Source organism: Leuciscus leuciscus (genome assembly GCF_965113295.1).
Source record: "Leuciscus leuciscus genome assembly, chromosome: 8".
Classification (NCBI taxonomy): Eukaryota; Metazoa; Chordata; class Actinopteri; order Cypriniformes; family Leuciscidae; genus Leuciscus; species Leuciscus leuciscus.
The window spans coordinates 40636266-40659042 of NC_138732.1; the positions used below are offsets into that span (position 1 = coordinate 40636266).

The 22777-nt window shown below is 38.0% G+C and overlaps 2 protein-coding genes across 2 annotated transcripts in view; one reads left to right on the forward strand and one right to left on the reverse strand.

Annotated features, from left to right (window-relative positions):
* The window catches only part of pofut4 (protein O-fucosyltransferase 4), a 26097-nt gene extending 22654 nt beyond the window's left edge, over positions 1-3443 (forward strand). Inside the window, exon 4 of the mRNA XM_082178354.1 lies at positions 2050-3443. Coding sequence (XP_082034480.1) covers positions 2050-2197 — 148 coding nt within the window. The 3' untranslated portion in view covers positions 2198-3443. The remainder of the gene's footprint in view (positions 1-2049) is intronic.
* znf185 (zinc finger protein 185 with LIM domain) lies at positions 3423-22407 on the reverse strand. The gene is made up of 26 exons (XM_082177529.1): positions 22257-22407; positions 20298-20348; positions 19848-19977; positions 19656-19763; positions 18005-18037; positions 17857-17916; positions 17634-17681; positions 17443-17523; positions 17246-17326; positions 16890-16946; positions 16599-16661; positions 14781-16508; positions 14580-14642; positions 12158-12217; positions 11712-11795; positions 11307-11357; positions 11180-11215; positions 11041-11091; positions 10012-10071; positions 9712-9738; positions 8618-8686; positions 8478-8528; positions 6715-6786; positions 4120-4222; positions 3865-3968; positions 3423-3807 (listed from the first exon to the last, which is right to left on the reverse strand). The coding sequence occupies exons 2-25, from the start codon at positions 20305-20307 to the stop codon at positions 3870-3872; spliced, it is 3225 nt and encodes a 1074-aa protein (XP_082033655.1). The 5' UTR covers positions 20308-20348; positions 22257-22407; the 3' UTR covers positions 3423-3807; positions 3865-3869.
* Between the last annotated feature and the right edge of the window lie 370 nt (positions 22408-22777).

Sequence of the window (22777 nt, forward strand, 5' to 3'; positions counted from 1 at the left end):
GGCCGCTCAGCTCTGTGTGAGGCGTTGACATAATTTCCACTGAAACAGGAAGCTAAGGTGTGACGTATTGAAATGACTCCTCCCCCTTTTCAAATAGCCAATAGCGTTTAGTTTACCTCAGTAACGACAGCACCATGGAGGTGAATCCGAGTGCTGATGATACACTGGATTCAATAGTAGAGGTGAGAAGAAATTCTTGTCATTTCATTCTTAACTAATGTACAGTTGCAAAACTGAATAAAACTCAAGCGTTTGAGCAATCGAACACACACTCCAACACATATTGCTCCGTGACGTGTCAGTGCTCGCTTTGGCCAGGTGGTGTTTATAACAGAGGGGGCGGAGCTTTAGATTCTAGAGAGCATTTGATTGGACAGAAGATGTGATGAGAAGTTGAAGTCATAAAAATCCCTGATCCATTTTAGCAGAAGTGAGAGAAGTTTTGAATGCTTATATCTCCTAAATGCAAATTTTGTCATTGTTTTGGAACACACCAGCTTATTCATAACATTAAGGCTAACATATTCATACTAAAAGCTAAAAAACGTAAATTTTTATTTCGGGGGCGTTTAAGGGTGTGTGCATGTTTGGTAGGATTGAAACAAACTCTGGTGCAATTGCTCTGTTCTTTTGAAGAAGTGTGAACGCTGCCATCTGAACCCTGGTGCGCACCAGACTAACTCTGGTGTGGTTCAAATGAAATATGAATCCAACAATGACCAAAGACACCTAAACGAACCAAAAACAGGACGTGATGTCACAAGATGCGACGCTAAAAAGGACAGAATGCTCAAACATGCCTGGTTTTTCTCATCATTGGCGCTATTAGGGGTGTGCGATATATGTTGTCTGCGATAATATATAATTTAATATAGTGAATCAAAATCACACTAAGAGTGCCAATATTTTCTCCAAATATCAGCATGTGATTTTGATTCACAAGTTCAATAAACAAGTTAATATTAACATTTTAGACACAATATTGCCTGTTTTTGCTCCATTTCACCAATGAAAATAGTTCCAAAGAAAAGCACAGGACTCTGAGACACACAGCGGTGTTTCATCACTGAATGAACGCATCAGTGACTCTCATGAACAGTGTCTTGCTGCCTCCTACTGGCAGTTTACATTTCACATTTAAAGGATCTTTTCAATATTCAGCATTTTATGTTTAAGACATGAGAACATTATTCCTGCTTGTGTAAGTGCAGGTTAAACACACCGATGTTCCTCTTCATTAAACAGTCTGTGTTAAAGCTTCTGAACTTCAGATGCAGCTTCTGTGTTTCCCTGCAGTGCAAACATGACTTTTGTTAGAACTGATGTGATATGATTGGTATCAGCACTATAGTGTCGTCTTTTTCTAATAGAATTTTCCAATTAAATGTAAGAATTTGAGACAAAAGATTATGCATACATTTAATTAGGTTAAAAAATGGCTTTATAAAGGTAAAGAATCTCTGTTATCTGTCACTGCTGTGCCCACCTCACAGAATATGAAGGAGATCAGGAACTTTAGGAGTCTCTGTCCATGACAGAGGTACGAACACAATAACACTCAGCAAAGTATCCTCTCATTATGGTTATTGAGAAAATCCCAGAAAGTATTGAGATATAATTTTTTGTCAATATCACACACACACACACTAGGTGATGTTGCCCATCAGAGTTCGGTTCAGGCATCAGAAACGAGTCTCGTCGCAGCAAATCTTCATTTGTGTGCAAATGTTTTACTCCTTTACACGTTTTATAAGCTCTTCTTGAGTCCTCGGTCATATAAACATGCATACGAGCAGCATGCAGATTATTTTTTGTGCGTGTCTTTAGGTTCTGTGTTAAAAATGACATTGGATGCTAAGAAAACCAGGACTAAATGTATGATTTTCTTTTTTTGGTCCTGATCAAAAGAACCAAGAGCACTGAACTACTACAAGTGTGAACACAGCCTAAACACACATGTAGCGACTCCTGTTTGATGTTGCTGTGGAGCATTGGCAGCTGATGATGAGTCTGTGGTGTGTGTGTGTGTGTGTGTGTGTGTGTCCTCAGCTGGCTCCAGATGTGGCCGCAGGACTACTGGCAGAGTCTGGATCAGGCCGAGGGTCTGGAGTCGCTCATCCGACACAACGAGTCCGAGCCGTCTCTGCTGTGGCAGCACATCCAGAGCATCGCCGTGAGGAGAGCCAGACGACCCTGAGGTCACCTGAGGTCACGTCTCGGGTCAAACTCAAGACAGGCGAGTGTGTCTGGCAGCAGGAGTGATTCGGCACCCATGGCGGATGAGCCTCTCTTGAAGTTTGTGCACATATTGTGATATTTCTAACTAAACGGACACACTCACAATCGATAATCTCATTCCATGCTGATATTTCCCATCAGTATTCTGCATTATATTCACTATGAACGCGTATGTTGCCCTGAGGGCGTCTCAGTCGCTCAGGCTTGCTCACGGAAGGATCTCAGTTATGATCAACATTTAGTTTTTAAGAGAATCTCACAAAACTCACAATTTTAGGGATGCATGATGTCACCATATCGGTATCGGCCGATATATGTTTATTTTTTATGTTATGGTTATCGGCTCGATAAGAACATTTGTCCGACATATTAAAGCCGATGAATAATGTATTATTTCCTTGAGCTGAGACTCTTCAGAGGCGCACTGTTCATCATGATGGGTTTAAAATGCTTTAAATATGATTGCAATCACTTCAAAAAAGGAAAATACAATTCAGTGCAACAAGTCTGTCATATCGGCTACATAACATTATCATGAGAACATCATAATTGTGTGTTTGGGACACGGCTTTAATGATGAGACTTTTGTTTTTGTAATCAGGCTCTCAAACGTTATATAAATATTTGGATTTAGATTTATGGGCTTGTACATGTCGGTTATCGGCTCTCAAACATAAAGAATTATCGGTGTTGGACTAAATGTTCACATCGGTGCGTCCCTACACACTTCACTTCAGAAATCAAAAGGAAAAGATTGTTTTTCGGACTTGTATGTGTGTGGAGAGGGGGTTGACTTTGTCATAAGAGTTATATATTATAACTCGCCTATACATTATAAAATAATCAAATGCATCCTTAATGTTTCTGGATTATTAAAAGAATTTAATGGAGATGTTCGTTTTTGAAAAATGCAGCATTTCTGATTCTGATTATGTAGATTTGGTGTGGATGAGGGGGAGGTTGTATATTAAAGTCCTAAATAGGCGTCAATAAGCAAAATGTAATTTTTTCCTTTTGATGTTTGACTGATATTTGACCTGCAGTTGTTGAATTATTCATGTGATTTTCTTATGAAACTCCTGAGACCTGTTGTTTATATCTTCAGTGTTTGCATACCTCAGTATTTTTTTATGCAATATTTATATATTTATATTTTCTACTGCACAATCTTGTAACAAAACAAATAAAATGAGAATACAACTTTATTCGTGAGAGTGTTGCTTTACAGTAGTTCTGATTGGCGATGCAGGATACATATGTTCATAATGAATCATTACATCAATAAGATCATTTCTTCAAAATGGTTTCTGGTGATTAAATAGGACGACGACACATGCATTCTTACTGTCTTGATGGCTAAACATTTAAAGGAACAGAATAAAAAATTATCCAAAATAGCGTTCCTATTATTCTAGCTCTATTTGTAATGAACATGTTCAGAAGCTTTTCCACAGTGTTACAGGATATGCTTGCGTCTCTTGTATCAGTGAGGGAGAGGAAGAGGAGCTTGTGTGGGTCAGTAAACAGTCACGTGTGTGTGTGTGTGTGTGTGTGTGTGTGTGTGTTGTGGAGATGTTTCGATGAGACAGTCACGTGTGTGTGTGTTGTGGAGATGTTTGGGGCAGATCTCCTCACAGCACATTGGAGTAGCAGCTCTCGCAGTGAACCGTCCCGCGGTGGAGGAACATGTTGTACAGCAGATCTCCCATTGGTTTACTGCAAATACCACACTAGGGTGGGGAGGGAAAGACATTCAATACACATATTCATTATGACATGATGTCATGTATACAGGGTAGTGTATCCCAAACAAGCATCCAGCATATTGTGCCATACAAATGAGAGAGGAGTCCGGGGAAGAAAGCAGATATGGGATCTTACCTTAAAGCAGGACGGGTGACAGGATATGTTCAGGTGTTCGATGGTGATCTTAGCGTCGTTTCCCACCGCTTCTCCACAGTACGTGCATGATGTCACATCTCTACTGAAGACAGAATGAGGGCGTTAGTTCGGGCTCACATGACTAACTACATAACACTTTCTATGAAGACCATGCTTATAAATTATAGCTCCATAAGTATTATTTTATAAATCTATTTATTAAGACGTATACTGCATTATAAGAACAGTTAAAGTTACATTTATATAATTTTTATAATTATAAAAAAAAAGTAATGCATTTACTTTTTCAATGCGTATGCTCATAATCCATTATACACTGATTTCTGAGTATTAATTAGTCAGTCATATGATTCCATGAATGCATTTATAAAGATGCAACCTGCAATACTATAATGTTATATTACAGTTACAATGACTTTTTTGTAACTCAGATTTATTTCTGTCAAATAAGTGAATATATTGTTATTAATAGCCGTATTGTGTTCTTATAAACACTTATTGTGAGTGATAATACAGTTACTAACTCTATAAATGCATCATTGATGGCTTTGAGTGAAAACATATGCAATTTTCTCATACATTTTAAGTTGTTTACTTGTAAATTCAACTAATGAACAATAATTCTTGTAATAAAAGAAAAACAAATAATTGACAATACATTGATAACTAATTAGTGCAGCAAACAAGTGTCTCTGGATCTATTTATATTTGATCATTTATAAATCAGTGTATGATGGATTATGAGCATACGCATTAAAAAAGCAAATGCATGACTTATAAGTAATTATAAAAATAATATAAATGTAACTATAACTGCTCTTATAATGCTCTTAATGAGTCTTTATAAATATATGAATAGAATAGTAATACTCATAAGTATATAGTTCATTATAAGCATGGGCTTCATCTCATTCGCTCCCTCACACCGCTAGTGCATCACGTGACACCAGGACTGGACTCTCAGTTTCAGTCCAAATAATCAGATTAATCGGTTCAGTGTTTCAGCCGCCGAAAACCGTCGTGAAACAGCTTCATAATCAATTTGACCTCAGAAAAGCCATTCAATGACCATAAACTCAATGTTTAACAAGAAAAATATTATTTTGACATTATTTGGAGCATATTGCATATTCATTGTATTTTAATCTTCAATATTTAATGTATATTTGAATAAATCTGTAATGTTAACCACCATTTAAACGTTTATTTTCCAAAAACATAATTATGTCGTTAAAAAGTTATTATTATAATGTGATTATTATAAAAACGTTCTTATGTGTAATGTAAGTGCCTATACAAATCAGTTTACTCTTTAATAGTGATGTACCAACTGGGGTTCCCTGTCTAGTGTACAACATTAGTTGAGAGAGTTTTTGTACTCGACCTGTAACTTATATCCCAATTAATCAACCTTGAATCAAACTATATCGGGACTGAATCGAATCGCAAGCTTGTGAATCGAAATTAAATTGAAATTGAATCATGAAATGCACCCAGCCCTAATAGCAGTCTGTATAATCATATATAATACTATATTGTACATTTTCCACAAAAGGCATGAATGTGCGTGTGTGTGCATTCATAACTCCGCTGAATGTGAATGTGTGTGCATTTATAGTATGTGCAAATAGTATACACAAGGCTTGGCCTCGATCTTGATAATTATCCAATCTGGGGAAAAAAAAATGTACATTACATTATATGATCCCGCTCGTATTCATGCAAATGCTTTTAAACAATTAATGTGCAACAAGACAAAAGTGTGACTGTGACACACACACACACACACACACAGAGAAAGACGTGACAGTATCGTGCGCACAGACAGCACGCCAGAATACAGTTCTCTTTCATGCTTGAACTTACAATATCACACACAATTATGCCAAAATGTCCGTGTTTTGTCGAGTATCTTCATAACATAAGAGCAGTCTTATGATGAATGTGAAGAGGTGTGAGAGAATGAGGCACGAGTGAGATCAGCGTCTCAGTCAGCAGCGGCTGCTCTTAAAGAGACAGCAGCCAATAAAGCTTTCTGTCAGTAAAGTTCATCAAAGAACAAAAAAGAACAGAGAAAATGACTCACTGCTCTTGACTAAAGAACATTTTTAGCTTTAATAAAGGATTAGTCTATATTCAATTTATAATTTTATGCAGTGCAGACTGTTTGATAACTGGGCACTGGTAAATATGACATTTATTTTTTTACTATTCTATTATTGAGTCAAATAACAAGTTTGCAAAGATGTCAATATTTAATTTTGTAAAAAATATTATTTTAATTTGAAAACAGTGCATTTAGTTGTTGTTGCTAGTTTGAGTCGAAATACACATTTCAGCATTATCACTAATCTGTGTGTGCATTTCACTTGAGAACCAAGCAAGTTGACTCATGAAACCATTTATTTATTATATCGCAATCGCAATATTGAGCTCAATAATCGCAATAATACATTTTCCCCAAATCCCAAACTGTGTGTGTGTGTGTGTGTGTGTGTGTGTGGTAGGGGAGGGGGGCCCATGAGCTTCAGTGCCCAGGGGCCCCTGGGGGTACTAATCCGGCTCAGCATGTACCTGGAGTAGTGGCTGCTGGGACTGCTGTAGTTGTAGCTGGAGGATGTTGAAGACACATAGTCGGAGGAGCTGCTGTATGAGGGTAGAAGAGTATATGGTAGATGACACTGTATTGATCCAGCATGATGTATAACAGTTATGATAAAAACCCAGATAGGCTACGTTCACACTGTCAGTCCAAATCCGATTATTTGTGTATCCGATTGGAATCTGATCTAAAATGATTGATGTCCACACCCAGACAGCAACATCGTGTCAACACTGTTGCTGTCTGGGAAGTGTGTATCAGAACTGCTCGGATCCGATTTGTGTGTCCATGCAGCTCTTTCGTTTTCCTGAATATCTGCATTGGTTTCTATGGCCATGACGCTGCGTTGAGTACATGGTAATAACAACAGCAACATGGAGGGGTTTGCAATAGAGATGTTGTCTTGTTTTACAGCGTGGACACGTGTATTACTGACTACTGTGTTTCCTGAGGCAGAGCCGTGTGAGGCTGAGCAGCTTATTCTGCGCTTGTCTCCGTCGGTTCACAAATATGTCTCTGTTATATTGTCATTTTCTGCTCGTCCGGCTCTTTGCAACAACACAACATTGCGCCGGCGAAACTATTTCCTAAAACAATGTTTCCTATAACAACGTCTGACGTTCACATTTTACGTGGCGTGAGAAAGTCACATAAACCACGTGAAGTCCTATCAGAGCGGTCAGACTGGTACAGATTTCCAGAAATGCGATTTGAATAGGATTTCAAAGCACATATGAATGAACTGTAGCTCGAAACGGATTTGTAAAAATCGCATTTTTTGCTGTTCACATTCTAGCCTGGGAAAACCCAGACAAACTTCCGGCAAATTTAGATTTGCTCTGCAAGTAGTCTGGCAAAGAGCTCATTCAAGCCCATTTCTAATCCGTGGAAATCGCGGCACCAATCAGAAACGTTGAGGCGGGCTTTACACGATGACGATCGCTCTGATTGGTTTTAGGTTTATCCAATTGCGCCCAGAGGCATTTGAGCGACGTCCGTTGGTGAAGCGCAGCAACTTTTAAATGCATTATTATATTAAAATTGCAAACACATGAGGACAGTCTCCATGAAAGACCCACTGGCAGATGAACGTGCTGCTACATTTCTCTCCGAAAACGGTAGGAAATGAAATTAGATTTAATAGAGGATTTTAACTGTGATGAGATGATTGACAGGGCAGTTTACGTGACAGGATAAACGAGACAGATCCGTCCGATAAAGATGACGAAGTAGTATGTCCCAAAGCTTAGTAAAATACCAAAAGTAAATACCTTTTCTTCACAAAAAGAGTACATACTTTTATGGCGTAGTGTAACTTAGGCGAATTGGGACGCAGCATATGGCTTTACACATGACGATCGCTCTGATTGGTTTTAGGTCTATCCAATTGCGCCCAGAGGCATTTGAGCGACGTCCGTTGGTGACGCCCCTTTGGAAATGAGTTATTAATGAAGCTTTGCCAGACCATAACTCAGTTACTACTGAGAATGGTCTGGTTTTAACCAGGCTAGTTCACATTAGCTAATTCTGATCGGATGTCAATCGGATATGCACAAAAATCGGATTTCTTCCCCCATGCATTTCATGGTCATTTTGATTCAGATTTTTTTAATATTTCTGTTACTTTTGTATCAAATGCAAGCCATTTTTGTACTGTGTTGAGTCTTAAATCTGGATCCTGAAGCAAACCAATTGTGAACCGAATTATTCAAAGAAAGTAATGCCTTCAGCTTACCTGTCATCAGGTAGTGCATTATTCACATATTCCTTAACAAAGACAAACCCCCTAGAAAACAGGGAACAAAGGAGATCAGGCATTCAACAGGACAATAATAATCCGGTTAAACAATCGGCTTTCATAGGAAGAACACTTACTTCCTGGACTCAGATTCGGGTAACTTCTCCGGGACCGAACTCTCCACTGTTTTAGAGCTGTGTTTTTTACTACAAGACAAAACAGTGAGTTTCAGTGAGTATACTGGTCTCAGACAACACGACACATGCACACTATCACACTATGTGAAGCTTCTCCTGTACGTTTATGTAAATCATGTGTAATCAGGTATAACTGTTTAGTTTGACTGCAAACATGCGATCTATGGTGAAGATAGGAGAGAAAGTGTCTGTCTCTGTCAGGGCACTACTTCAGTGAGATCCTTGAAGAAACAATGAGTAACCCAAGACATAAAGCAGGGCTGTACTTATGAAGCTGTTATCCTAGTAAACCTGGCCTAGATTTCTTCTCCAGTGCTAAACAGGAAAAGCTAGTTTAACCCTTTTGACCAATATATGAGTATTACATGATGGTTTGGCTTTAAATACTTCTTAACCCTTATTTTAAAAATGCCTGACGTTATAATTTTTTATTTTTTTATAAATAATATCCTCTTATCAAGAGTTCAAAGAGCCCCCATAAGTGTGTTAATGCAAAGATTAGACATTATAAATGAGGTTGGAAACTTTCTTGCAGAAAATGTGTAATAAATCTGGAAGTTAATATTATACTAGTAAATCATTGTGCAATATTTGTAAGAACATATGCTCTTATGTGTGCAAACATATATATATATATACATATATAAACTTCTTTTTTTTTTAAATATGTTTTTGTCGGGGGGGAACTTCCAAGGAGGACATAAAAAAATATGAAAACTTTCCCCCTCAATATTTATTATTTTTTGTGAAAAACATACAAATCTGAATCTTGAATCTTAAAGAATCTCAAAATGAATCATGTTTAATTCATTTATTATATCAACACACCCAGTTTATGTTGATAAGAAAGTTTGACAATAAAAAGCAATGATATAATAACGTCAAAAGTATCAAAGAATGATGTGTCCCATATTACCCACATGATTAGTGGGATTTGCTTGCATTATTGTTTTGGGAAGTTAAATAGTAAGCGATAAAACAACGTTTTTATGAGTTATCAAAGACTTTGTATCATAAGAAGAGCGTCACTTTACCTGTCCATGTCTGTGCTCCAGTCGCTCCTGTGAAGAGAGAGTTTGGTGTTATTCCCCGAGAGCGAGAGCACACATGTGAACGAGCGCTCGACAGTGTGTGTGTGTGTGTGTGTGTGTGTGTGAGAGTTTATCTGCCACTCAGGTGCAGTGTTAGGGCTGGGTTTGCCACTTCCACCTCCGGCACTTTAACCCATTATGTTATTGACTTTTCATAGCAAAGATCTCAATGCAAACAATATGAATCAACACAGACATGATTCTCAAGAAATTAATTGTGCTAATAATAATTAAACGAATTACCTTTTAGAGTCAAATGGAATGACATCTTCAGCCAAGGAAACCAAAACATCTTTTGGCATGCTATTAATACAATACAAAACATCTAGATTAATATTACTGGTTAATCAAATGCATAGTGTATAATGACATTCTGAATCTTTAATATTATAAACAGGGCTTGACATTCACTGGTTTGCTCATCAGCCGCTGTGGCTAGTGGTTTTCTAAAGTTACGAGCCACTCAGCATTTCCACCGGCCACAATTTTGGCATTGATACCATGGGGAAAAACTCCCATATAGATATTTTTTATATTATCTCATAATCTGGCAGCAGGAATATTAGGCTGCTGTCACTTTAAGACCTGATGCACTGATCCATTACACTGTTACACATGTGTTTTCTTTCTCAACTGTTAACATTCACTTAAAACACTTAAAACATAATAACTGACTGTGTTTACGTGAATACTCGCCAAGACCGGCATTTTGACATTATTTTGAGTGTATTTGACCGTTTAAGGGCAATAAACAGTGAAAAAGAGCTCAATTTAGTCCTGAGAGGCGGCTTTATGTGTGTGAACTTTGGGTTTGAGCACAAAATCTGCAGGAATGAGTAAAATTATGTGAAAAACACACAATCCCACGCCGAAATTCAAGCCCTGTAACAGCAACAATATTCATCCGGAGCAAATGAATGGAGTGAGTGAGGAGAGGCGGGTTTGTGTGTCACTCGCTGTCGGAGAGATATGAGAGAGAGAGAGACGCTGGGATCCTGTATATATTCTGCGGGAATTTAGCGTTTCAGATATTCCAGTATCGATATGTAACGAAAAATCTATATTTTTGACAACACTTCATTAAACTTAGTTCATTATTTCAGATCCTTTTTAAAGACAACAATTGAAAAGTGTCCGAAAGCCAAAGTGTCGAGTAGGAGAGACTGTTACACACCACTGCTGAAATACACACGCATTTGGCAGGTGTTAATGTCAAGCCCTGACCATAAATTAAATGAAATATAGTCCATGTAAATTGATTTAAACACTCACTTAGAAACCAAGTCTATAGGATTCTGATATTGGTTGATTGTATCTGTGGAACTGAACATTAAAATATACACTATTATAACAAACTGAATCATGGCACACATAATGATCATGAAGTTATCAAACTGATGTGCAGAATCACCTCGGGTCCAGTACAGGAGGACGGTACCATTGAGGACTGAGAGACACAAGCAGAGAGAGAGAGAGAGACGTGAACACACAACACTGTTAAACACTGGGAATACACACGTTCACGTCAGATTCATTACCTCTTCGTGGGCTCACCCTCCATCGGTAACGGATCGAACTCATCAGCTGAGCTGAAACATAAACCATTTCACACAGATTTAATGCTGGGCTCAGAAACATATGCAAAGTGGATGTGTGATGTGTTGAGTAAGGGTTAATGCCCGACGAGGTGTCCATTATAAAGGGTTAATTGTGCTGAGGCTGTAGTGTGTACTATGATCAACACATGTACCATCTCTATAATAAAGCAAATAGATCATGAGAATCTGTGTATGTTTGGGTGGTTTTCATGACATCTCCAACTTCTGAGAGAGGGAATTTGAAACTATTACACTTCATTGGTTCGGCGAGCTTCTTTTATATACTGTTTTTGCACAATTCTTCAAAACTAATGAAGAAAAGGTTAAGATGAGCAGAAGAATCACCTGGTGGTGTTAGAACTGAAGGGAATGAGATCATCAGAAAGCAGATCCAGACTGTGTTGAGTTTTCTTCGTCTGAGGAAGAGGACTAGAGGAGAAACATCCAGATCATTCAACGACTCGTTCTATAACACTAGTTTGAAAGATTTTACCCATGTAAATAATGTGTTTGTGTTAATAATAACTGCATTATGCCATCTCAAGCATTATGAATACATGTCACTATACTATAAGTGATTTAGTGAGAGAAAAGGGTTGACAGGTTGTGAACTGAAGTGTCAAAGTCTATAGTAGAATTTAGCCTCAGCATTCGGTTCAACTCATTTTATACACCTATTTCTATGAAGCATCCATTTTGCAGAATGACCATAACCTCTGCTTTGCATACACTCCTCGGGGGGGTAAAATATAATGTACATAATCATCATAAATGCACACAGCCCCTCTCACCTGTTGTCCATGAGCAGATCCCGACTGAGCAGATCTATTCCTGGATCCACTTCGCCAGAACTGAAGGAACAAGAAATATACAGGAATGATCTCGTGATTAGAGTCAGATTCCTCATAAAGTCTCTGATAAAACTCTTGTGTCCTCTTGTGGTCTATTACAGAACAGCACGTTTTAAAATGCTCTTTAAAGTCATGCCAGCAGACTTATTGCTACATAATTATAACATGTGGGGCAAATATTCAGAGTAGTGAGTTACAGGTTCGGCCCTGTTACAGTAAAAAAAAAAAAAAAAAGCGATTTTGAAGCGTTACCTGACACTAAAATTCTGCTAGCATCACTTCCAAAACAAAATATTAATCCACCACAATTATCACTGAGTTTAGCTTATCAATGCTATGATTAAAAAACAACAACATCAGCCTGAAGGGGTTGTTATTCACTATAACAACCGCCTCGCAATACATTATCCCGCTTATTACATGGCTACCTACAAAATAAATAAATAATTTGACACAAATTATTGATTTAAAAAGGAGTTTATTGATTTAAAAACGATTGCATTGCTTCCGCCAAAGAAAATAGTCCGTTCCGCGTCCATAGCAACGCTCTGTTTTTCATGGCAATGGTGTGTTATACTTCGCAGCGGTCCATTATCAAGAATTATACCATGGTCTGGGTGAATACTCGATTCTGATTGGCTGCAGGGTGTCCGTTAAAAAGTGATAATGTACACCTAGGAAAGTCGTCCCGTCAATTTGCCTGATGACAGTTCTAAATGATTGCGCTGGCTCAAACACTAAATGGTAACCATGGCAACGGAGACTTAACGTTATTTCAGTTGACTCATCGCAACAGCAAAACAGACAAAACATGAGTGATTTTATCATTTCTTTTAATATATTTGGTGAGTTTGACAACTTTGAAGACTGGGATGCAGCACAAGAAAAAGAGAGAATAGAATATGAAAAGAAAAAGGAGAAGCGACACAAGGAGGTGAACACCGGAAGAATTGAACGAATTAGAGGATGACAAGGACGAGATGAACACAAAGAAAAGCACGAAATGGGCAGTTAAAACGTTAAGAGACTTCCTGGCTGACAAAAACATGGACATCAACTTTACTCCCTCACGATTTTTACTCTAAAACACATTAAAGTATTTTTAATTGATTAAATATTTCTTTCTTTCGTAAGTGACCATGGTATAAGCGGGTTAATGCCCTTCGAGGTGTCCATTGTAAGGTATTAATGGACTTCGGCGGAGGCAACCGTCGTCCATTAATACCTGATAATGGACACCTCGTCGGGCATTAACCCTTACTTATTACATGGCTTGGTTGAATTCTAATGTATAATGCGGTGTGTTATTTCTTGATAACAGACGCGGCGAACTATAACACACCGTTGCCATGAAAAACAGTGCGTTGCTATGGACGCGGAACGGACTATTTTCTTTGGCGGAAGCAATACAATCGTTTTTAAATCAATAAACTCCTTTTTAAATCAATCATTTGTGTCAAATTATTTATTTATTTTGTAGGTAGCCAAGTAATAAGCGGGATAATGTATAGAGAGGCGGTCGTTATAGCGAATAACAACCCCTTCAGGCTGATTCAAGCTCTGCTTCGCGTCGGGGTCCCGTTCAGCCTGTCGGGGTTGTTATTCGCTATAACGACCGCCTTTCTATACATTATACTAATAATGTGACATATCTCCAAAACGCGGCATTAAAATGGTTTCATATGAAGTATGCATACGTCCCTTATAAGAACTGGCCACTCGTTTTTTTGTTTTTTAAACGTTTTTTCGCTAAATAATACATTATATTTCGGATTGTTTTTCGCCGAACCCTATCGCACGTCTTCAGAACACTTGAAATATTAAGCATGGGATCGTTTTATATACCTTTACACCCTATATTAAAGCTTGAAAAGAGGGTCACCGTATATATGAACACGCAAAAGCAGGGCATTTAATAAATAAATAAACTCTCTTTTCGTGTTTGAAAAGAGAAAGAAGGTCATACGGCGTCAGAGTAAATAATGACTGAACTTTCATTTTAGGCCTTTCCTTTACAAAGGAAGTACAAACTAAAGCACTAGCCTATTTTCTCTGAATATGTTTGTGCATGAATAGTACTTGACCAAATGCATATTTCCACAATTATAACTAATGCTGCTTATGGACAGTGTATCCATATCCATATCTCTAAGAGGGAGCTGTGTGGATCTGACTGCATTTTACTATCACACTGCAATAAATGGACATGACAGTGAGGTCAGAGGTCAGCACCAATATCAGCGCACTCACTCATTAACACTGTATGGTGTATAAAGGCCCTTTACACATGAATGACACTGAGATTAATGAACGTAATCTTTATATGACGGGGATATTATATATGAATGGGATCATGTTGTACCTGGCCGGCTCTGTGCTGAAGGATATCAGCGTGTCGGACAGCTCGATCAGGCTCTTAGCACTGCTAGGGGTTCAAGAAACATCAGGAAAATGCATCAACAGAATGTAGTGCTGGATGATTTTATCTATAGACACATAGGCTTATATATTTACATTAGATATGCAATGATTTAAATTCAGTTAATATGAATATAGAGCAAACCTGTTCTCTGGAACCGGCTCCGGCTTGGATTCAGATGCTGGTTTTGTTTGCGTCACTGGTTTAGGTTCTGATGTGGGTTTAGGATCAGTTGCTGGTTTAGTTTGTGTCGCTGGTTTAGTTTCAGCTGCTGGTTTTGGTTCAGCTGCTGGTTTTGGTTCAGGGGCTGTTATAGTTATAGTTGGAGGTTTAGATTCAACTGGTTTAGGATCAGTTGCTGTTTTAGTTTGTGTCGTTGGTTTAGTTTCAACTGGTTTAGGATCAGTTACTGTTGTACTTTGTGTGGTAAGTTTGGTTTCAGCCACTGGTTTCGTCTCAGTTACTGTCTTAGTTTGTGCTGCTGGTTTAGTTTCAACTGGTTTAGTTTCAACTGGTTTAGTCTCAGTTACTGTTGTACTTTGTGTGGTAAGTTTGGTTTCAGCCACTGGTTTAGTCTCAGTTACTGTCTTAGTTTGTGCTGCTGGTTTAGTTTCAACTGGTTTAGTTTCAACTGGTTTAGGATCAGTTGCTGTTTTAGTTTGTGTCGTTGGTTTAGTTTCAACTGGTTTAGTCTCAGTTACTGTTGTACTTTGTGTGGTAGGTTTAGTTTCAGCAACTGGTTTAGTCTCAGTTGCTGTTTTAGTTTGTGCTGCTGGTTTAGTTTCAACTGGTTTAGGTTCAGTTACTGTTGTACTTTGTGTGGTAGGTTTAGTTTCAGCAACTGGTTTAGGTTCAGTTATGGTTTTAGTCTCAATTACTGTTGTACTTTGTGTGGTAGGTTTGGTTTCAGCCACTGGTTTAGTCTCAGTTATTGTCTTAGTTTGTGCTGCTGGTTTAGTTTCAACTGGTTTAGTCTCAGTTATTGTTGTACTTTGTGTGGTAGGTTTAGTTTCAGCAACTGGTTTAGGTTCAGATGTGGGTTTAGTCTCAGTTACGGTCTTAGTTTGTGTTGTTGGTTTACTTTCAGCCACTGGTTTAGGTTCAGATGCTGCTGTAAGTTGTGTGGTAGGTTTAGTTTCAGCCACTGGTTTAGATTCAATTGTGGGTTTAGTCTCAGTTACTGTCTTAGTTTCAGTTACTGTCTTAGTTTGTGTTGTTGGTTTAGTTTCAGCAACTGGTTTAGTTTCAACTGGTTTAGGTTCAGTTACTGTCTTAGTTTGTGTTGTTGGTTTAGTTTCAGCCACTGGTTTAGTTTCAGCCACTGGTTTAGGTTCAGATGCTGTTGTAAATTGTGTGGTAGGTTTAGTTTCAGCTGCTGGTTTAAGTTCAGATGTGGGTTTAGTCTCAGTTACTGTCTTAGTTTGTGTTGTTGGTTTACTTTCAGCCACTGGTTTAGGTTCAGATGCTGTTGTAAGTTGTGTGGTAGGTTTAGTTTCAGCCACTGGTTTAGTTTCAATTGTGGGTTTAGTCTCAGTTACTGTCTTAGTTTCAGTTACTGTCTTAGTTTGTGTTGTTGGTTTAGTTTCAGCAACTGGTTTAATTTCAACTGGTTTAGGTCCAGTTACTGTTGTAGTTTGTGCTGTGGGTTTCGTTTCAACTGGTTTAGGTTCAGTTGTGGGTTTAGTCTCAGTTACTGTCTTAATTTGTGTTGTAGGTTTAGTTTCAGGCACTAGCTTAGGTTCAGAAGCTGGTTTTGTTTCAAGCACTGGTTTAGGGACAGGTGTAGTTTTAGGTTCAGATTTAGTTTCAGGTGCTGCTGGCTTGACCTCCTTCACCACTGGTGCAGTGGGTTGTTCAATGCTCGATTTAACACTGTAAATACAGTAAAATTGCAATTGAGACCGTGTAAAACAAGAAATAAGAGCCTGCAGTTATATAACTGACAGATGTTGAGTAGTTTACCTTTGCTTAGGCACAGACTGCACAGACGCTGTAGTGTCATCATCATCGCCACTGATAACTACCCTACAATCACGTCAATATGCACAAGAAATGAGGATGAGGGCAATCGTAATCAAATACAGGGGTTATACAGTGGGACGCTTGAACTCATTGCTCATTTTTATTAATGGAAACATATACATAATGATTAAGCTTAACTTCTGCCATATCATCAGCTGTGCCATTTCACCTCTTTCAACCCTATTTCATTTAGTCAGTTTGTCCTGTTTAACTCAGAATTTTCCCACATACCTTTTGGCAACAAAGGATGTGCTCGTCTCATCGGAGCTGTCTGGTTTCTCTAAAGATCTGGAAATATTAAATGTGAACATTGTGGAGTGAGGGATGGGATATGCATTCATCCTAACATTTTCACCAATTACTAGTGGGATCTACTATCCAGACCAATACACTCTCGAGATACAACAGCTGTTATTGGAGAGATACACATATTTACTTTATTTAGCCCTAAAGGGAACATATTATCACCTAGAGTGCAGGACACCACCAAAAATAATGGGATTACCCTGGTACATTTCCACAAAAAAAACATTTCATCTCTGTATTTCAGAGATTTCAGAAGACATATTTTTTAGCAAGGCACTTACCCATATTTCTTTGCAGCAGATATTACGTACGAACGGCGATTTGTTGCCGAACTTCTCAGCACACCGATGGCAGCCTCTTTCCTACACACACACACACACACACACACACACACACACACACACACATACACAACAGAAAGGTTATTTTATGAAGAAGTCATCTTGGATTAATCAGCTTGTAATGTGTGGACTCTCACCGCTTTTCCATTTCTTCTGGATCCACAGCTGGTTCAAAGAGCGCTGTCTTTTCATTGCTGGGCCGGATCGTGTGAGGGGCTCTGGGAAATTAATATTTATGGAAATAAATCTTATTAAGGTGTTCTAAAAATGAGCTCAAATGCTTTATGTGTGTGTGACCCACACGCTTGAGTGTTTTCAGCTCACTTACATTTTCTTGTAAGTATCAGATGGCTTTTTGGTGAAGCTATTTACTCCGCTAAGGGAGGAGAAACAAACAGCATACTATTAAAAATCATGTACTAAACCACATCTTATATTAGCAATGCAGTTTATTTGCAAACAAACTACATCTATATGAATGTAATGATGAATATGATGTTCTAAAGTCAATAGAAACTATGGTTTCTGGCATGAAAAGCGAATGCTCTTACGCATATCCATTGGTGGATGGAGTTGATGTTGGCTTGGATTCGGTTTTTCTGAAAACGCCTCTGCAAAAGTACATCATCACACATGAGGGAAAGCGACACACAAGCAGTGTTAACCAAACTCACTCGATAGACTGAATATTCTCATTACCTGATTATGTATCCAGATGTAGGTGTTTTTGGTCTGTGAAATTGAAAATTGAAAAATAAATATTGACATTTTTAACATGTAAACAGACAAATTTTAGGGTTTACAGAACATCTTTACATCACAGATTTATTGACCCTATCCTCGCATTTTCTACAAGCCATATCTCCTAGCATCAGGTATCCTCACTACTTAAAAAGCACATAACCTTACACTAACAGGGCATTTCAGACACTGTATTCACTTTCTGTCCTCTTTCTTCTCATAGAAACAATCAGCTAGACAATTATCAGCCAGGCTTCATTCAATTCAATAGAAACCTCGCTATCAGCAAACAAAGCCCTGCGGTTGGCAAGAGCTTCCTCTCAATCATTCATCCTCATTCTGCTGTGGCAAGATAGCCTTGGACACAGTAATTCACCAGGGGCCTCATTTATAACCGCTGCGTCGCACAGAACAGGGCCTGACAGAGACGTACGCCACTTCCCACGCATAAGTTGTGATTTATAAAAACTAACTTGACGTGAAAATTCGCGCACATGCACGCAAACTCTGAGCCATGCGTACGAACATTTGAGACAACGCTTGGAGACACCGATGGTGACAACAGATGAAGGAAAACCACTTTAACATTCATTATGAGTCCAAATCATAAATATAGTGCATGTTCACAATAACACTTTAAATAAATAAAATAATGATTTAAACTCTGTTTTACATCTGATATACACATTTATATGCCATTCTCATTAATGGACTTAAATTACATGAAATCATTACCGAGAAGTTACAAAAAAAATTATATTCTAATAAATATAAATATCTGTAGTGGATGCGATGCTTTCGAACACTTTTCCTGTGGCATGCTGTGTTTTAATGTTTGCTTAGCGCATGATAATATCAGTAATAATGGTCTGAGAAAATATTGTCACGCAAATAGTGATCAATAATGCACAATAAAGCCTATCTGTTTCCATAAAAAATATAAAGCAATTAAAAATACTATTTGGCCATTGGAAAAGATTGAGAAAAACTTTCTCTGAAATGTATTTTATACTATTTGATTGATTTTTAAAAATACAAGGCAAGGATCGGCTACTAAATGATTTTTAGCAATGTGACGCACATCCGTATCTCATATTTTCCTAATGTTTTGTACCAGTAAACGTGGTATCACGTAGATGAATATACATATGCAAATGATATGCAGATGAGGATATGCATAGTAAAACTAGGCATTGTAAGCTCAATATATGGTTATTTCAGGGTGGAGACGCATGTGCGCACTCTTCCGCTGACTGGGATTTATAAAGGGAATTTTACGCAAGTTCTGGCATTTTTTGACGTACGCCATTCTTTTGTCTTTCGGGCGCACAGTTTATAAATGAGACCCCAGATCCGTCTGTCCACCTTATTGTTCAGAGAACTGCACTCTGCTGGTTTGAGTATTACTTCACAAATCCATTCTTCATGGTTATCTTGGTGTCAACCAACTGCTGGCGTACCTCAGGGTTCGGTTATCGGCCCCTATCGGATGTGACCTATCATCTAAACACATCGCTTTTCATACTCATACTGGCAATTTCCACATTGGCTCTGGCCTGCTAATTGACTAAATGTAAATGCAGAGCTCATGGAGAGTAACAGCACATACTTCTCTGTGTCGGATGTGGGCTGGGGTGCCGCATTAACCGTGGGTGAGGAATCAGCACTTGTTTCTTCAAACACACCATTTGAGCGGGTTGCTCGCACCTCAGCGACCCTAAACGTGCGAGAACATGTTAGAAATATTGCACAGTGAACTTTTAACTTGGGGTAGTTTTTCAAGCTTTGTTTATTTTTTCACCATGGTTTCTCCTTCTTCTCCTCCTCCTCTCTCTCAAGCTTTGCTTGCTGTTGTCTCTGAATCCAGCTGGCGTCTCCTTTCAGAGACGTGCGGACCTTTGTGGTCCGTAAAACTGACAGTCTGTCACCCTCTGAAATCAACAGGAACATAAAGACATCTTTTGAGATCTTATTTAGTTTGTCAGGGGCCATTGCTTCAGGGGTAATACACGCACAGTTGTTTAGGTATTTAAAAAAAAAAAGAAGTATGGCTGAAAGTTGAGTGTGTGAAGCAATGTGTGACATGTGGCACGACAGGATTTGATGCTGTGACGCAGGACATAATTCTTTTGGTTGTAAGAGTGGAATGCCATGAATTAATAGCAGTTTATGAACAAACACTGACAGTTTGACATGTGTGAGATTCAATAAGATAAGGCAGTGAATCGAAACACTGGATGCTGTAACGTACCTTTAGACATTGTTACTGTCAATCAAGTGAAAGATCTTCCTGAGAAGACACCTGGACATTAGAAAGACATAAAAAAACATTATTCATTGACTTTCATTTTTCATTTTCATGTGGTAAAACTTGCTTTGTCAAAATGGAATGCATTGACAATATGATATGCATTGAGATTGATATATAAAGATATAAGAATTTTAACGAATTTGTAATAAATTACAATATAAAAGATTTTAAATTGTCATAACTGACCCCAGACTTTTGAATGGTAGATGTTTATTAACCCATTTAATCCTACTGGTAACTTCCATTTTGAAAATATGATATGCATTGACATTGATATATGTATAAAGATATAAGAATTTTAACGTGACAGTGAAGATGATGAAAATTCAATGACATCATAGGAATAAATTACAATATAAAAGATTGAAAATTGTCACAACTGACCCCAGACTTTTGAATGGTAGTCTATGTATATTAACCCATTTAATCCCACTGGTAACTTCCATTTTCCTATAATTTATGTCATTTTGTCATCATCTTATTTGATTATTTGTGCCGTACTGCTGCATAGAAATGCTATTTTGTCCTTTTTGAAAGTGAGCCTTCTTTGTTAATGGAATAAAACACTAATTTCAACAATTTAACCCAGTGTTTGAACTAATTGCTGGAGGTTTGTGAGTTTGTAAATGCATTAACACCATTAACGACTCCCTTCGTTCTACTAATGGTCACATTTGTGACCAGACATAAAAAAAAAAAAAAACATTTTTCATGAAATTTTTTATTATTTTTTGACATAATTGTTTAATATCCTTACAAATACCATACAAATTCATATCTCTGGGAAACATTTGGAATTAAATGGGTTAATATTAATTATTATTATTGAATTGGTCTTATTGCTGGAAGCACTGCATATTTTGTAAATAATGTAGGCACACTATTTATTAAATAAAGGCGTATTGTTGGCAAGTTAGACAATCACCTACACAAAAAGAAATACTCATTGTGGGAGTGTCTCACAACTTTTCTTCAAGAAATTCCCACGAACTGAAAAATTCATTCAGGTAATTCTCCAAGAAACTGACAGATTCACAGAAAACAGGGAAGCCGAGGAGCCGTGTGAATGGCAGTCTCAAAGAGTTTCAGTTACATAAACCAGATCACTGGAATAATTCATTCCTCACTACATCATGAACATCTCTGTTTATTTAACAGATTTATTTTGAACCTAGGAAATACATCAAGAGATCTCTAACACTGAACCATTATGCAAAATTCCTCAGTTTCTTTTCTAAACCATGTAGAAGAGCCTGTCCATCCAGGCAAACACACACACACACACACACACACACACACACACACACACACACACACACACACACACACACAGTCTCTCTCTCTCTCTCTCTCTCTGAAAACCACGATCTCCGACCATCTGATCATATTTACATAACACTTCCCTTATGTTATATCCTCAACATTAACATTAACCATTCATTAATAATAGTATTATTATTAGCAGGATTTTTTGTAAAACTGACTTCAAAAATCAACCACCCTTAGTGTCCATAATTGTTTGTTTGGTTTCCAAATGAATATCCCAGTGTGTACATAAAGCCCAACAATCCTCCTGCACCACGGTGACACAACATGACCTTCATGAGTCAACACAGCTTGAGCAAGAGGAAACATGTCTGAAGAGTGATCGTGACAGTGACAGTGTGAAAGACAAATCAACGATCTATGAGGGCAAAGACACTTTCACTGCGTCACACATCACAGTACAGATGACACCAGCAGATATATATATATATATATATATATATAAGAAACTGAAATAAAAATGTCACCTCAAGCTTGCAATACTTCAGATCAGTCAAAGATTTGCCAACACCAAATAGCCACATTAGAAAGAAACAGTTTGTGGATCATAATGAGCATGAACAGAGGACTTACCTGATGAATATGAGTTAAGCTGCAGTCGAAGGCAGATGCACTGGTGATTTCAGCTGACTGATTTAGAGCTCTCTCACACACACACACACACACACGTTGAGGGAGGTGTTGCAGGTATGGGCGTAGGCTCAGACCTGCCCAGCCAGTCGGGTAGGCACACCAAACCTATAGGTGTGTACCTGCATGTGTGTGTGTGTGTGTGTGTTTCTATGTACTTCATGCTTTGGTGTGATTCTCTTCCACCTTTATTTGTTGAATTCTGTTTTATCTGCATTTCAATACAGGCAAACCTGAGAGCAATTACTGGAAGTGATGTCACATCATGACTGACACTGGTGTCCAGAGGGATGGTGCGGGACCATAAAGAGGGACCGTTCTAGAAAAGCTCCCAAAAATAAGCACTCGTGCCTGAAGATGCACTCTGAAGACTAAACATTTACTGTTTAATGTTGTTTTTTTAGTATTATTTTTCTTTGTTAATTTTCATATTAATTTCATAATGTATGTTGTGAAGTCAGAGT